General features: G+C 41.3%; 1 protein-coding gene across 2 annotated transcripts in view; it reads left to right on the top strand.

The window, feature by feature from the left end:
• Window positions 1–17,398, top strand: part of dysf (dysferlin, limb girdle muscular dystrophy 2B (autosomal recessive)) — a 114,992-nt gene that overhangs the window by 91,154 nt on the left and 6,440 nt on the right. For both annotated transcript variants that reach the window (XM_055229184.1, XM_055229183.1), the window contains 7 exons: window positions 221–391; window positions 2,689–2,831; window positions 3,910–4,049; window positions 4,136–4,224; window positions 7,033–7,128; window positions 9,951–10,092; window positions 14,506–14,605. In XM_055229184.1, the coding sequence (XP_055085159.1) occupies window positions 221–391; window positions 2,689–2,831; window positions 3,910–4,049; window positions 4,136–4,224; window positions 7,033–7,128; window positions 9,951–10,092; window positions 14,506–14,605 (881 nt within the window). The remainder of the gene's footprint in view (window positions 1–220; window positions 392–2,688; window positions 2,832–3,909; window positions 4,050–4,135; window positions 4,225–7,032; window positions 7,129–9,950; window positions 10,093–14,505; window positions 14,606–17,398) is intronic.

Below are 17,398 nucleotides of genomic sequence, written 5' to 3'. Positions count from 1 at the left end.
GAACCTTTCCTGAACAATTTCATCTTGAGTTTTATCAGAAAAGTGTAATAAACATTTAGGATTATTTTGTTTTTAAAATTATAATATTGTCTAAAAAAAGAGTAGTATAATCCTTTCTGCCAAAGCAACATCATCGTCGTCATAGAGATAAGCAGATGGCAGAATGTCCGCCTAAAAAGCCCCGTAGAGCAGCTTTAAGTGTCCTGCGTTGTTCCTTCAGGATGTTTGAGTTGAGCTGCTCTCTGCCTCTGGAGAAGGACCTGCGTGTGGCCCTGTACGACCACGACCTCCTGACCAAAGACGAGAAGATCGGAGAGACCGTCATCGACCTGGAAAACCGCTACCTGTCCCGACACGGCGCCACGTGCGGACTGCCCCAGACCTACTGCACGTGAGTCAGAGGGCGAAGGTCAGGACGGAACAGAGTCAGAAAGACAGGGTCAGAACGGAACAGTGTCAGAGGGAGAGCGAGGGAATGGGGATCAGTTTTAATGCAGGGAACTAGCATCTTTTTATGGTTTTGTTTAGTCCTGGTTTAGTCCTGGTTTAGACCTGGTTTAGTCCTGGTTTAGTCCTGGTTTAGTCCTGGTTTAGTCCTTGTTTAGTCCTGGTTTAGTCCTGGTTTAGTCCTGGTTTAGTTCTGGTTGAGTTTTGGTTCATGGCTCATCTCTTCACTCTTGTATTGTCTCACTCGTTCACTCTGACCCTCTCGTGTTTGTCTCACTCGTTCACTCTGACCCTCTCGTGTTTGTCTCACTCGTTTACTCTGACCCTCTCGTGTTTGTCTCACTCGTTCACTCTGACCCTCTCGTGTTTGTGTCACTCGTTCACTCTGACCCTCTCGTGTTTGTGTCACTCGTTCACTCTGACCCTCTCGTGTTTGTGTCACTCATTCACTGTGACCCTCTCATGTTTGTCTGACTCTTCACTCGTGTTTGTATCACTCGTTCACTCTGACCCTCTCGTGTTTGTCTCACTCGTTCACTCTGACCCTCTCGTGTTTGTCTCACTCATTCACTCTGACCCTCTCGTGTTTGTGTCACTCGTTCACTCTGACCCTCTCATGTTTGTCTGACTCTTCACTCGTGTTTGTATCACTCGTTCACTCTGACCCTCTCGTGTTTGTGTCACTCGTTCACTCTGACCCTCTCGTGTTTGTCTCACTCGTTCACTCTGACCCTCTCGTGTTTGTCTCACTCGTTCACTCTGACCCTCTCGTGTTTGTCTCACTCGTTCACTCTGACCCTCTCGTGTTTGTGTCACTCATTCACTGTGACCCTCTCGTGTTTGTCTCACTCATTCACTCTGACCCTCTCGTGTTTGTGTCACTCGTTCACTCTGACCCTCTCGTGTTTGTGTCACTCGTTCACTCTGACCCTCTCGTATTTGTCTCACTTGTTCACTCTGACCCTCTCGTGTTTGTGTCACTTGTTCACTCTGACCCTCTCGTGTTTGTGTCACTCGTTCACTCTGACCCTCTCGTGTTTGTGTCACTCGTTCACTCTGACCCTCTCGTGTTTGTCTCACTCGTTCACTCTGACCCTCTCGTGTTTGTGTCACTCATTCACTCTGACCCTCTCGTGTTTGTCTCACTCGTTCACTCTGACCCTCTCATGTTTGTCTCACTCTTCACTCGTGTGTTTGTCTCACTCGTTCACTCTGACCCTCTCGTGTTTGTCTCACTCGTTCACTCTGACCCTCTCGTGTTTGTGTCACTCATTCACTGTGACCCTCTCGTGTTTGTCTCACTCATTCACTCTGACCCTCTCGTGTTTGTGTCACTCGTTCACTCTGACCCTCTCGTGTTTGTGTCACTCGTTCACTCTGACCCTCTTGTATTTGTCTCACTTGTTCACTCTGACCCTCTCGTATTTGTCTCACTGGTTCACTCTGACCCTCTCGTGTTTGTGTCACTTGTTCACTCTGACCCTCTCGTGTTTGTCTCACTCGTTCACTCTGACCCTCTCGTGTTTGTCTCACTCGTTCACTCTGACCCTCTCGTGTTTGTCTCACTCGTTCACTCTGACCCTCTCGTGTTTGTCTCACTCGTTCACTCTGACCCTCTCGTGTTTGTGTCACTCGTTCACTCTGACCCTCTCGTGTTTGTGTCACTCGTTCACTCTGACCCTCTCGTGTTTGTGTCACTCGTTCACTCTGACCCTCTCGTATTTGTCTCACTTGTTCACTCTGACCCTCTCGTGTTTGTGTCACTCGTTCACTCTGACCCTCTCGTGTTTGTCTCACTCGTTCACTCTGACCCTCTCGTATTTGTCTCACTTGTTCACTCTGACCCTCTCGTGTTTGTGTCACTCGTTCACTCTGACCCTCTCATGTTTGTGTCACTCATTCACTCTGACCCTCTCGTGTTTGTCTCACTCGTTCACTCTGACCCTCTCGTGTTTGTCTCACTCGTTCACTCTGACCCTCTCGTATTTGTCTCACTTGTTCACTCTGACCCTCTCGTGTTTGTGTCACTCGTTCACTCTGACCCTCTCGTGTTTGTCTCACTCGTTCACTCTGACCCTCTCATGTTTGTCTCACTCTTCACTCGTGTGTTTGTCTCACTCGTTCACTCTGACCCTCTCATGTTTGTCTCACTCTTCACTCGTGTGTTTGTCTCACTCGTTCACTCTGACCCTCTCATGTTTGTCTCACTCTTTCACACGTTCACTCTAATGTGTGTCTCAGGTCGGGGGTGAACCGCTGGAGGGGTCAGCTGAGTCCTCGTCAGCTCCTGAACAGAGTCTGTGAGAGGAGAAACATCCGGAAGCCTGAGTACCAGGGTCACACGGTGCAGTTCAGAGGAGAGCAGGTCACGTGTGGAGACACAAGTACGAAACACCCGAGTTACACAAATCAGACCCAAGTACGAAACACACGAGCTACACAAATCAGACCCAAGTACGAAACACCCGAGTTACACAAATCAGACCCAAGTACGAAACACACGAGTTACACAAATCAGACCCGAGTACGAAACACACGAGTTACACAAATCAGACCCAAGTACGAAACACACGAGTTACACAAATCACTACATTCTCAACTTTTACAACGAGTAAAACAACCTACTTTTCACTCTTAAATCAGACGTATTCTGCAAAATCCACTTTTCAGAACTTTGAACCATGTTTCAGTTCTTTCTCCTCAACATTTACTCGCCCAAAGTTGTTTTTGGCGTGATTCGTGCTCGTTTGAATAATCTTTAATCGATTATTTTGTTCTGTACTCACTTCATTGTCCAATTAAATTTTCTTAATGATTAATAAACACAGGATTTGGCAGTGTCACAAAACCAAATCCGGTGCTTTTTATGTGATAATGTTCACTCGTTTCTTTTACTAAGTTGTTTTAGATCACATATGTCAAACTCAGGCCTGGGAGCCAAATCTGGTTCGCGGTGTAATTATATTTGGCCCGTGAGATCATATCAAATGTTTATAGCGCATGCACCACTAATCCTACAAATCCCAGAATGCTTTGCTAGTACGTTGAAGCGCAGTCGAGACCAGTAAGCGCCCTCTTTTTCTGTTGACGCTCATTAGCGACCAAGCTAGTAGCCACGTTAGCCAAATTAATTACTACAGAGAGAGACGTAATTAACATAATATCAGGTGTGGTCAATTTTTAATAAATATTGTTTGGGCCATGAATTTGTGTCAGTTTTAAATTTTGTCCCAGCGTGAATTTGAGTTTGACACGTCTGTTTTAAATTTAAAAACGATTTAAAATATTCATATTTTAACATAACGATCCACAGGTGTCGTAGATTATAAATATAGAGCGACGACAAGAACAATACGTCTGATTTAAACGCTCAACGTTCCATCGCGCTGACAAGAAAATAAATCGCCGAACTTGAAAACATTATTTGCGTCCATCTTTTTCGTTTTTTTGTTTATTTAAAAGAGGAGAGTAAACAGTCGAACCCTCACCTGGGCCCCGTGGAGGAGAGACTGGCCCTGCTCTGTTTGAAACGCCTGGGATTAGTGCCCGAACACGTGGAGACCAGGAAACTGTACAGCCCCCTGCAGCCGGACATCGAGCAGGTAACGTGCGTCAACAACCCGCGTCCTGATTGGTCCGTGATCAGATGTTCCTGCGTGCTGATTGGCTTGTTGTGGCTGTCCGTCAGGGTCGTCTGATGATGTGGGTGGATCTCTTCCCCAAGTCTCTGGGACCCCCCGGACCCCCGTTCAACGTCACCCCACGGAAAGCCAAGAAGTAAGAGATACGGGACTGAAGAAGTGGTTTAGAACTGGTTTAGATCTGGTTTAGAACTGGTTTAGAACTGGTTTAGATCTGGTTTAGATCTGGTTTAGAACTGGTTTAGAACTGGTTTAGAACTGGTTTAGATCTGGTTTAGAACTGGTTTAGAACTGGTTTAGAACTGGTTTAGATCTGGTTTAGAACTGGTTTAGAACTGGTTTAGATCTGGTTTAGATCTGGTTTAGAACTGGTTTAGAACTGGTTTAGAACTGGTTTAGATCTGGTTTAGAACTGGTTTAGAACTGGTTTAGAACCGGTTTAGAACCGGTTTAGATCCGGTTTAAATCCGGTTTAGAACCGGTTTAGAACCGGTTTAGATCCGGTTTAGAACCGGTTTAGATCCGGTTTAGATCCGGTTTAGAACCGGTTTAGATCCGGTTTAGAACCGGTTTAGATCCGGTTTAGAACCGGTTTAGATCTGGTTTAGATCCGGTTTAGAACCGGTTTAGATCCGGTTTAGAACCGGTTTAGAACCGGTTTAGATCTGGTTTAGAACTGGTTTAGAACTGGTTTAGAACTGGCTTTGGTTTAGTCCACGTTCTAAAAATAATCTGCCAAGTATCATCTTTATTTTTTACATTTATTCTATATGTTTTGCTGCTGTAAAACCCCTCACCACACACTTTATACACGCTGGAAAAAAAGCACGTGAAAAAAAGCACAAGTGGACAAACGTTCTACCAACTGAGCTAATGTCGCCCTAGTTTTGATGTTTTTCTAATTCTGACTTGGTTTAGTGAGTAGATTGCACCTCTAGTAAATATTTCTCATGGTTTTACATCATAAAACCCAAAGTAAAATCTGTCAACTGGACAAAAAGTTGTAGGAGTGAAGACGATTCGCTGCTCCTCTTCAGTTCTGGTCAGATTGCTGCTTATATCTATCTGAAACTGAAACTGTAAACAGCTTTTGTCTCCAGTTTCAGCCTTAACGGACCTACTGGCTCGCTCTACTGTTCTCTTTGTTTCCCTTGTTCACTTTGGGTCTGAGGTTGGAGTCGTATAAGGGGGACAGGTGATGTTTAAGGGCCTCATTCCTCATTTTACATCAGTTAAGTGGCAGCTTGTGGGGGAAAAAAAAGAAAAATGTTTAGAAGAAAAGTACAAAAATACAGGAAGTAGTAGCGCTGAGTTGTAAAACAGAATCCGTTGATCGCTGAAACGACATCCAAAACGCTAAGTGCGAACACGGCATTTTTCTGACAGTTTTTACCAAATAAAAGTGTCGTCATTTATTTGTATTAGTCTAATCATAACCGTTGTGTAATCTGGACGCGTTTGACCCGTGTAAACATTACGGTTGCTAGGTAACAGTAATGGAAGTACATCTGCGTTTGTCGTATCTGCGGCTCGTGCCCTGTACTTCACCGACATTATAAAAACGAGAAAAAACTAAAATAAGTATCATGATGTTAGCTGCGTTTTATAGGAGTTTTTTAATCTGTCGTTGGCGTTTTAAAGGTTCCGCTCGATGTTTCTGCTCGCCGTTTTTATTTGGGCAGGAGTTTTATTAAGAGTTTTTTCCACATCTTTAAAAGTAGAGATCATTAAAGCAGAATCAGAGTGTTTTTTTTTATTTTATTTTTTTAAAATTATATTTAAAAAAAAAAAGAAGTTGAACCCTTAACTTACTTTCTGTGTCTTAATAAATATACTTTGTTCTACGGGTGATACTTCATATAGTTGATGTATTTGTGTGTCTAAAATGTAGAAAGTAGAAAAAATCCACTGAATGAGACGGTGTAGTATTAGTATTAGTAGTAGTAGTAATAGTAGTTAGAATGGTAGTAGTAATTGTTGTTAGAAAAGTAGTAGTAGTTAGACAAGTACTAATAGTAGTAGTTAGACACGTACTAGTAGTAGTAGTAGTAGTTAGACACATACTAATAGTAGTAGTAGTAGTAGTAGTTAGACAAGTACTAATAGTAGTAGTAGTAGTAGTAGTAGTTAGACAAGTACTAATAGTAGTAGTAGTAATTAGACACATACTAATAGTAGTAGTAGTAGTAGTAGTTAGACAAGTACTAATAGTAGTAGTAGTAGTTAGACACATACTAATAGTAGTAGTAGTAGTAGTAGTTAGACACGTACTAATAGTAGTAGTAGTAGTAGTAGTAGTTAGACAAGTACTACTCGTAGTATTTAGCAGGGCTGGCTCTATCTTTCAGGGGCCTTAAGCTGATTTTGTCTCTGGGGCCCCACACCGGCCCTTGCCCAATAAAACTTGATTTATTATTTTCAATGTAAATATATGGGCTCTTGGGGGCCCCCTGGTGGCCGCGGGGCCCTTAGCAGCTGCTTAATCTGCGTATAGGCTGGACCGGCCCTGGTATTTAGAAAAGTAATAGTAGTAATAGTATGTGCTCTCGAGTTTTTGATTTTTTACTCTGCGCAGTGATGGATTCTGGGTAATTTTTTTTTTTTTGTTACCGTGGGGACAGAGGTGCACTGGACTTTTTCCTCAGTTATTTTGTATTAAATTTTTTTTCTGGGCACAAGTTTAGTTAAGGTTTTTTTTTTTTTTTTTTTTTTTTTTTTTTTTTACACATCTTTAAAAATAGAGCAGGAAATCAGAACATTTAAAAAAAGCCGTAAAAACACTGAACTCTTAACTTGTGTGTTTTGGTCGACGCTCGGGTCATAACATCATAAAGAGAAAGTTCTGATTGAGAGGGTGTGTCCAAACTCTGAGTATGTCACCGATCATGATGTATTTTCCAAACACGGCCTAAATAATGAAGTCTTTTGTGGTGCTAATTTGCAGGTTTTTCCTTCGCTGTATCATCTGGAACACTCAGGACGTGATCTTAGACGACGTCAGCCTCTCCGGAGAGAAAATGAGCGACATCTACGTCAAGGGGTGAGGGCCACACTGCAAAACACGGGATTCGAGCGGGATTAAAACTCAAACGTCAGCCGTGTTTTAAGACGTTTGGACACAGTTTGATGTATTTACTCAGTCGGACTATTTTTTTTTTTATTTGTTTCGTCGTATTTTTCATGTAATTCTCTAAAAAACGACAAAATTTCAGTGTGAAATTTTGCTGAAATCAACTAAATAATCCATAGACAGATAATTGTGTAGTATTTGTAGTAGTAGTAGTTGTAGTAGTAGTAATTAGAAAATTTGTTAGAAAACTAGTGGTAATAGTTACAAAAATAGTAGCAGTAATAGTAGTAGTAGTAGTAGTTACAAAAGAAGTACAAAAAATAGTAGTTAAAAAGTAGTAGTCTAAAATGTAAAAAGTGTTGTGTGTAGTTTTAGAAGTAGAAAGGTAGTAGTAGTAGTAGTAGTATTAGTAGTTGTAGTCATAAAAAAAATGTAGTAGTAGTAGTTAGACAAGTAGTAGTATTAGTAGTAGTATTGGTAGTAGTAGTAGTATTAGTAGTTGTAGTCATAAAAAAAATGTAGTAGTAGTAGTTAGACAAGTAGTAGTATTAGTAGTAGTATTGGTAGTAGTAGTAGTATTAGTAGTTGTAGTCATAAAAAAAAGTAGTAGTAGTTAGACAAGTAGTAGTATTAGTCGTAGTATTGGTAGTAGTAGTAGTATTAGTAGTTGTAGTCATAAATAAAATGTAGTAGTAGTAGTAGTAGTATTAGTAGTTGTAGTCATAAAAAAAATGTAGTAGTAGTAGTTAGACAAGTAGTAGTATTAGTAGTAGTATTGGTAGTAGTAGTAGTAGTTAAAAAGTAGTGGTTGTAGTAGTTAAAAAATAGCCAGAAACACTAGCAGTAGTAATAGTTAGAAAAGTAGTAGTACTAGTAGTAGCAGTAGTGTATAAAATAATTCTAATAAATAATAATTAATTTATAAATACTTGTGTTGTTGTACTGCAGTCGGCTGATCTTAACGTGTGTACTTGTGTTGTACTTGTGTTGTTGTACTGCAGTCGGCTGATCTTAACGTGTACTTGTGTTGTACTTGTGTTGTTGTACTGCAGTCGGCTGATCTTAACGTGTACTTGTGTTGTACTTGTGTTGTTGTACTGCAGTCGGCTGATCTTAACGTGTACTTGTGTTGTACTTGTGTTGTTGTACTGCAGTCGGCTGATCTTAACGTGTACTTGTGTTGTACTTGTGTTGTTGTACTGCAGTCGGCTGATCTTAACGTGTACTTGTGTTGTACTTGTGTTGTTGTACTGCAGTCAGCTGATCTTAACGTGTACTTGTGTTGTACTTGTACTGCAGTTGGCTGATCTTAACCTGTGTACTTGTGTTGTACTTGTGTTGTTGTACTGCAGTCGGCTGATCTTAACGTGTGTACTTGTGTTGTACTTGTGTTGTTGTACTGCAGTCGGCTGATCTTAACGTGTACTTGTGTTGTACTTGTGTTGTTGTACTGCAGTCTGCTGATCTTAACGTGTGTACTTGTGTTGTACTTGTGCTGTTGTACTGCAGTGGGCTGATCTTAACGTGTGTACTTGTGTTGTACTTGTGTTGTTGTACTGCAGTGGGCTGATCTTAACGTGTGTACTTGTGTTGTACTTGTGTTGTTGTACTGCAGTCGGCTGATCTTAACGTGTGTACTTGTGTTGTACTTGTGTTGTTGTACTGCAGTTGGCTGATCTTAACGTGTGTACTTGTGTTGTACTGCAGTCGGCTGATCTTAACGTGTACTTGTGTTGTACTTGTGTTGTTGTACTGCAGTCGGCTGATCTTAACGTGTGTACTTGTGTTGTACTTGTGTTGTTGTACTGCAGTTGGCTTATCTTAACGTGTGTACTTGTGTTGTTGTACTACAGTCGGCTGATCTTAATGTGTGTACTTGTGTTGTACTTGTGTTGTTGTACTGCAGTTGGCTGATCTTAACCTGTGTACTTGTGTTGTACTTGTGTTGTTGTACTGCAGTCGGCTGATCTTAACGTGTGTACTTGTGTTGTACTTGTGTTGTTGTACTGCAGTCGGCTGATCTTAACGTGTACTTGTGTTGTACTTGTGTTGTTGTACTGCAGTCTGCTGATCTTAACGTGTGTACTTGTGTTGTACTTGTGCTGTTGTACTGCAGTGGGCTGATCTTAACGTGTGTACTTGTGTTGTACTTGTGTTGTTGTACTGCAGTGGGCTGATCTTAACGTGTGTACTTGTGTTGTACTTGTGTTGTTGTACTGCAGTCGGCTGATCTTAACGTGTGTACTTGTGTTGTACTTGTGTTGTTGTACTACAGTCGGCTTATCTTAACGTGTGTACTTGTGTTGTTGTACTACAGTCGGCTGATCTTAATGTGTGTACTTGTGTTGTACTTGTGTTGTTGTACTGCAGTTGGCTGATCTTAACCTGTGTACTTGTGTTGTACTTGTGTTGTTGTACTGCAGTCGGCTGATCTTAACGTGTGTACTTGTGTTGTACTTGTGTTGTTGTACTGCAGTCGGCTGATCTTAACGTGTACTTGTGTTGTACTTGTGTTGTTGTACTGCAGTCTGCTGATCTTAACGTGTGTACTTGTGTTGTACTTGTGCTGTTGTACTGCAGTGGGCTGATCTTAACGTGTGTACTTGTGTTGTACTTGTGTTGTTGTACTGCAGTGGGCTGATCTTAACGTGTGTACTTGTGTTGTACTTGTGTTGTTGTACTGCAGTCGGCTGATCTTAACGTGTGTACTTGTGTTGTACTTGTGTTGTTGTACTACAGTCGGCTGATCTTAATGTGTGTACTTGTGTTGTACTTGTGTTGTTGTACTGCAGTTGGCTGGAGGGACACGAGCATAACAAGCAGAAGACAGATGTTCACTATCGCTCGCTCGGGGGAGAGGGAAACTTCAACTTCAGATTTGTGTTTCCGTTTCACTACCTCCCGGCGGAGCAGCTCTGTGTCGTCGACAAGAAGGTATGACACTACTGCAGTAAAAGTACAAGCTACTACTGAGCTTTATTTATGACTTTACTTTATAAGACCAACAAAATATGATTTATCCCTCCATTTTGTTCCACTTATCCAGAGTCGGGTCACGGGGGCAGCAGTCTAAGCAGCGGCTGATATGATTTATATTTGATTAAAATATTCAAAAAGATATATTTTTTATGAATACTTTTTTGTATCAACAACAAAAGCCTTACAGTTCAAGAGTCGTGGGTTGTGAACAAGCTGTAGTAACTGGTACATCAATGTGTATCTCCTGATAAAATCATACGTTTAATTTACCTTGTCGCGGGCCACATAAAATGACGTGGTGGGCTACATTTGGCCCCTGGGCCTTGAGTTTGACACACGTGGTCTAGACATATTTGTAGTAGTAGTAGTAGTAGTGGTAGTATAGTGCCTTTCATGACACCCAAAGCGTTTTTTGAAGTCTATTATTAATTCGCTACACATTTGGTCGTGGTAACCTGCTATTGTAGCCACAGCTGCCCTGGGGCGGACAGACAGAAGTGAGGCTGCCAGTCTGTGCCATTGGCCCCTCCCACCACCACCAACACACACACCACAGTCACACTGGACAATGTAGATGAAATATACCGGTACGGCGCAGAGGAAGTAGTAGTAGCAGCAGTAAAAGTAAAAGCAGCAGTAGTAGTAGTAGTAGTAGTAGTAGTAGTAGTAGTAGTAGTAGTAGTAGTAGTAGTAGTAGTAGTAGTAGTAGTAGTAGTAGTAGTAGTAGTAGTAGTAGTAGTAGTAGTAGTAGTAGTAGTAGTCGAGCTGAGAATGGTACAATGGCACATTTACAGGCGGGACAAGGCCAAACATGATGTAAACTCTGGCTGGGAGGTGGAGTTGGCAGATGGAGCAGAGACAGTGGAGAAGTGACAGCTCCTGGTGATAATTCACATGTTTTTGGACGGAGTTTGTGTGAAAAGTCGATTTAACTGAAGTCCTGGGTGTGGCCCCGAGGAGAAAGAGACAGGACTTAAAAACTGGAATCAGACCATGTGAAGTCACCACGACCAATCATTTAAAGTACTGTGGGGTACACATAGTACTACATGATGGAGTTATAGTAGTAATGGATCTGGTTTAACTCTGGTTTAGTTCTGGTTTAGTCCTGGTTTAGTCCTGGTTTAGTCCTATTTTAGCTCTGGTTCAGTCCTGGTTTAGTCCTGGTTTAGCTCTGGTTAAGTCCTGGTTTAGTCCTGGTTTAGCTCTGGTTATGTCCTGGTTTAGTCCTGGTTTAGCTCTGGTTAAGTCCTGGTTAAGTCCTGGTTTAGTCCTTCTTTAGTCCTGGTTTAGTCCTGGTTTAGTCCTATTTTAGCTCTGGTTCAGTCCTGGTTTAGTCCTGGTTAAGTCCTGGTTTAGCTCTGGTTAAGTCCTGGTTTAGTCCTTCTTTATTCCTGGTTTAGTCCTTCTTTAGTCCTGGTTTAGTCCTGGTTTAGCTCTGGTTAAGTCCTGGTTTAGTCCTGGTTTAGCTCTGGTTAAGTCCTGGTTTAGTCCTGGTTTAGCTCTGGTTAAGTCCTGGTTAAGTCCTGGTTTAGTCCTTCTTTAGTCCTGGTTCAGTCCTGGTTAAGTCCTGGTTTAGTCCTTCTTTAGTCCTGGTTTAGTCCTGGTTTAGTCCTAGTTTAGTCCTTCTTTAGTCCTGGTTTAGTCCTGGTTTAGTCCTGGTTAAGTCCTGGTTTAGCTCTGGTTAAGTCCTGGTTTAGTCCTTCTTTATTCCTGGTTTAGTCCTTCTTTAGTCCTGGTTTAGTCCTGGTTTAGCTCTGGTTAAGTCCTGGTTTAGTCCTGGTTTAGCTCTGGTTAAGTCCTGGTTTAGTCCTGGTTTAGCTCTGGTTAAGTCCTGGTTAAGTCCTGGTTTAGTCCTTCTTTAGTCCTGGTTCAGTCCTGGTTAAGTCCTGGTTTAGTCCTTCTTTAGTCCTGGTTTAGTCCTGGTTTAGTCCTAGTTTAGTCCTTCTTTAGTCCTGGTTTAGTCCTGGTTTAGTCCTGGTTTAGTCCTGGTTTAGCTCTGGAGTGGAATCAGACCGTGTAAAGTGTATACAGGGAATAATTTAAAATATTGTGGTATATATGTAGTAGTAGTAGTAGTAGTAGTAGTAGTAGTTCTAGTAGCCATTAAAGTATCTGCATTGATTCTAGTTGTAGTAATAGTTATAAAAGAAGTTATAAAAGAAGTAGTCATTGTAGTTGTAGTACTAGTAGTAGTAGCAGCGCTTTTTATTGCTCAAAAAACCTTGTAAAAAAATGAGCAGGGTCACATCTCCACAGATCTGACCTGTACCTTAGCCCCGAAAAAGTTCCCTGCTTGTTGCTATGGAGATAAATCAGTTTAATGCTGTACTGTGGAATATTCCAGCCTAATAATCACATCTACCACTGAGACAAACAAGACACAAATCCATGTAGAAAGTTACAACGTGCACATTTAGGATTATGATTAGCTGTATAATTATACTGTTACCATGGTGACACAATGCACACGTTAGCAAACAGCCCAAGAAGATGATCTGAAAACTCAAGAAAAAATACAAAACGGATTTAAACGGCACATTTTCAGGAGCCTGTGATCAATCCGAGCGTTCACGGTCCTGTTTAGAGAACTGTCGGCTAACGCTAGCTAGCTTGTGATTGTAATTTAATGTGTTTTAGACTTGCTAGACTCACCTGTTGTCGTCCCTGTTGTCGTAAATCAGCTCTTTATGGTCAGATTACGTTAAATTAAGGATCTTTTACAATCTGTGCAGACGTTCGGAGGCGAGTAAAAAATAACCAGGTTTAATATTTTATGAGGCACGTTAGCAAACACCGCTAAAATAGTTGTAACATGGTCTAAAACCTCAAGAAAAAACACAAAATGGATTTAAACGGCACATTTTCAGGAGCGTGTGATCAAACCCAGCGTTCATGGTCCTGTTTAGGTGAGAGTAGCTAACTGATAAACTGTCGGCTAACGCTAGCTAGCTTGCAACAGTACTTTAAAACGTGTGAGAGATTTGTTTATCAGCTCACCTGTCGTCGTTCCAGCAAAGTCAGATCTTTATGGTCAGATTAGTTTAATTTAAAGAGCTTTTACAGGTCAGATCTGTGGAGACCTTCGGCGATGTGAGCCCACTCATAGTAAAAAATAACCGGGTTTAATATTTTATGAGGTATAAATATTAGCAAACGCTGTTAAAAAAGATGTAAAATAAGATAAAAACTCAAGAAAAAAATACAAAATGGACTTAAACAGCACATTTTCAGGAGCCTGTGATCAATCTGAACATTTATGATCCTGTTTAGACGTTAGATTTTCAATAAAAACGTGAGAGGCTAACGCTAGCTAGCTTGTGATTGTAATTTAATGTGTTTTAGACTTGCTAGACTCACCTGTTGTCGTCCCTGTTGTCGTAAATCAGCTCTTTATGGTCAGATTACGTTAAATTAAGGATCTTTTATAGGTCAAATCTGTGCAGAACCTTCGGAGGCGAGTAAAAAAATAACCAGGTTTAATATTTTATGAGGTATAAATATTAGCAAACACGGTTAAAAAAAGCTGTAAAATAAGATGAAAACGCAAGAAAAAATACAAAATGGACTTAAACACCACATTTTCAGAAGCCTGTGATCAATCTGAACATTTATGATCCAGTTTAGATGTTAGATTTTCAATAAAAAACGCGAGAGGCTAACGCTAGCTAGCTCGTGACTGTACTTCAGCGTGCGAGCGACTTGTTTAACCGCTCAACTGTTGCCGTTCCAGCTAAATCAAGGACTCTTTACGGTCAGGTGCGTTAAAACAAAGCTCGGATTAAAGTCTAATTCGAGCAACAGCTTCAGAACGAGCAGTGCCTCCGGTTAGCATCACGCTAACGACATCCGCTGCGAAGTATCAACAGTTTTTTTTGTGTGAAATATGTTACAGTACACGACAGAAATAATTAATACACACGATTAATCTGTAGTTGTGCGTGCGACGGCAGCTGTAACCGTTCCATCGTGTTCTAATGTTCTAACGTGTTTTTTACTCAGAGAAGTCATTGTACAGTTGTATTTTCCAGCTCTCCTCAGATTAACATAATTCCACTTTTGGACGGAGTGAAGGCATCGATCTCAGCTTCACAGTTTGGAAAAATCGCTCTGACATTTTCGACAAATCTCACGGGACAGATTTGATTTCAAACGCAGAAAAAACATCACTGCTTTTTTTTTTTTTTTGTATTTTTTAAAAGGTAAAAACATCGAATCCGTCAACGCAGTAGAGCGAAGGCGACGTGGGGAAGATAATCAGACGTGACAGAGATGTTTGGAGGGAACTTGGTGGCAGAGTGGTTAGCCTAATACATAGATAGATTTGTTTTTTACGTTGCTAACCCTTTTCTTTGTGTGTTTTTGCAGGAGTATTTCTGGAGTTTGGACAAATCTGAGACCAAAATCTCTCCTAAACTCACCGTCCAAATATGGGACAACGACAAGTTCTCCTTCGACGATTATCTCGGTAAAGTCCTTAGCTCCGCCCATTGTTCCTGTCCCCTCCCACTACATAAACAATTCACGTTTTTTCAGCTTCGTACCAGTGAAAAGTTTAGTTACGTCCACTCATTTAATGTTTTTTGGTTTTTTTTTACTACTACTTTCTACATTTTATGCAAACAGAAGCAAAATATACGGAATTATGTAGCAAGGAAAAAAGTTAAATACCTCGACTTAATGTTTTCCGACAAAGCGAAGGGAGGATACTTTAAGGATTTGAACATTAAATATGAAAAAAGTTGAGTTGTTTAACGTTTTTTCTTTGCTACGTACCGTATTTTCCGCACAATAAGTCGCACGTTTTTTGATAGTTTGGCCGAGGGTGCGACTTAAATGTGAAATATGTTTGTTTTTTCTTCATTATTTTGACATTTTTGGCTGCATGTTTGCGACTTGTATGTGAAAAGTATATATTTTTTTTCGTTATTATGCATTTTTTGGCTAATGCGACTTATACTCCAGAAAATACAGTAATTTGTAAAAAAAACAACAAAAAAACAATTGAATGAGATGGTGCGTCCAAACTTTTAGTAGCGTATTTAACATTTTGACAACTTTTTTCCATTAAATAGATTCAGTATTCTGCTTTAAATTGTCAATCACCATGGCGACGCTTCTAATTTTTCATCTTTCTGAAACCTATGTACAATTGTGTCTAATCCAGCTTTCACATTTTAATTAGTTTATCATTTTTTTGTGTTTTTTTTAAAGTGAAAAACAAACAAACAAAAAAAAAACAACCCGGTTTAATTTTTCCAATGAATCATCTTCCACTTGGAAATGTTTTTGCTTTGCCTGGAATGTTCCACCGTATGACATTAATAAACCCATCCATCGCAATGGAGACGAGTCAGATCTGCGGAGAGGCGAGTCCACGTAAAAAAAAACCAACCCGGTTTAATGTTTTACAAGGATTTCTCAAGCGTTTAAACACCTGTAATCGAATAAATGCAAAAATGTTAAAGCCATAACATCTCCATGGACGCAAGCACGTGAAACGCACCAGAAAAGTTCCACCGTGCCCCTTTAAACATCGCCGTGTTTTGAGCGATAGTTCTGATTAATCGTCCTCACATTGTTGAATTTGAAAATGCTACCCACTGACAGTTATTATGTGGCGTTTTGGCTCGAAGCGAGACTGAAAACTCCAGGCAAAAGAAAGTGTTTTTAAATAATGGCCCAAAGTTTGACAGTTTCAGTCTCGCCCTTCACGCCGCGCGGGGGTTAGCGGCTAGCATCTTTAGCTGACGAGGCGCTGACAGGCAGGAATGGAGGCAATGCTTTTGAGCTAACCACAGTCCGCTAACGTTAGCTAACCACGCGTTAGGCCTGGAGAGTCAAGACCAGTGTGGTACTTGGACTTCGAATGGTGAAGACATGCAGCTGGTTTAGACCGGATTTAGTACTTGATTAAACCGGCGAAGTCCTGGTTTGGTCCGAGTCTTGTTTATAACTGGTTTAATACTTTCTAGGCCTGGGTTAGTCCTGGTTTAGTTCCAATTTATTCCCAGTTATGGTTTTAATCTTTTGCAGTAGTTCTGTAGTTTAGCCCTGGTTTAGTCCTAAAGTTAAACCTCGTTAAGTCCTGGTTTAGTTCTTCTTCAGAGCGGACTAAATCCTAGTAAAGTCTTTGTTTAGTACTGACCTGGTTATGACTTGGTTTAGTAGTTTGATAATTAAGTCCCAGTTAAGTTCAGATTCGGTCATAGTCTAGCCCTAGTTCACCCCTGGTTTAGTCCTGGTTTAGTCTTTGTTCAGTCCTGGTTTAGTCCTGGTTTAGTCCGTGTTTAGTCTTTGTTTGGTCTTGGTTTAGTGCTGGTTTTAGCCTGGGTATTACTTGGTTAAGTTCTGACAAAGTCCAGTCAATTAGTCCTTGGGTCAGTCCCGGTGTAGTCCTTGTTTAGTCCTGGTTTAGTCCTGGTTTAGCAGTGGTTCAGTTTTGATTTAGTCCTTGTTTAATCCTGTTTCAGACCCTCAGAGCAGACACAAACCTCGCCTCCTATTTGGGACTTCGTTTAGTCCTAGTTTAACCATAGTTTTGTCCTAGTTTAGCTCTGGTTCAGTCCTGGTTTTGTCCTGGTTCAGCCTTGGCTCAGACCTGATTTAGTCCTGATTCAGACCTGGTTTAGCTTTGATTCAGACCTGGTTTAGTCCTGGCTCAGACCTAATTTAGTCCTGGTTTAGTCCTGGTTTAGCCCTGGTTTAGTCTTGTTTCAGACCTGGTTTAGTCCTGGTTTAGTCCTGGTTTAGTCCTGGTTTAGTCCTGGTTTAGTCCTGGTTTAGCCCTGGTTTAGCCCTGGTTTAGCCCTGGTTCAGACCTGGTTTAGTCCTGGTTCAGACCTGGTTTAGTCCTGGTTCAGACCTGGTTCAGACCTGGTTCAGACCTGGTTTAGTCCTGGTTTAGTCCTGGTTTAGCCCTGGTTTAGCCCTGGTTCAGCCCTGGTTTAGTCCGTGTTTAGTCCGTGTTTAGTCCTGGTTTAGTCCTGGTTTAGCCCTGGTTTAGCCCTGGTTTAGTCCTGGTTTAGTCCTGGTTTAGTCCTGGTTTAGTCCTGGTTTAGCCCTGGTTTAGCCCTGGTTTAGTCCTGGTTTAGTCCTGGTTTAGTCCTGGTTTAGCCCTGGTTTAGTCCTGTTTAGTCCTGGTTTAGCCCTGGTTTAGCCCTGGTTTAGCCCTGGTTTAGCCCTGGTTTAGTCCTGGTTTAGCCCTGGTTTAGCCCTGGTTTAGCCCTGGTTTAGCCCTGGTTTAGTCCTGGTTTAGTCC

The sequence above is a fragment of the Periophthalmus magnuspinnatus genome, chromosome 18 (assembly GCF_009829125.3).
Source record: "Periophthalmus magnuspinnatus isolate fPerMag1 chromosome 18, fPerMag1.2.pri, whole genome shotgun sequence".
Classification (NCBI taxonomy): domain Eukaryota; kingdom Metazoa; phylum Chordata; class Actinopteri; order Gobiiformes; family Gobiidae; genus Periophthalmus; species Periophthalmus magnuspinnatus.
Note: the sequence above shows the minus strand (reverse complement) of the source record. Positions and strands in the feature narration are given on the sequence as shown.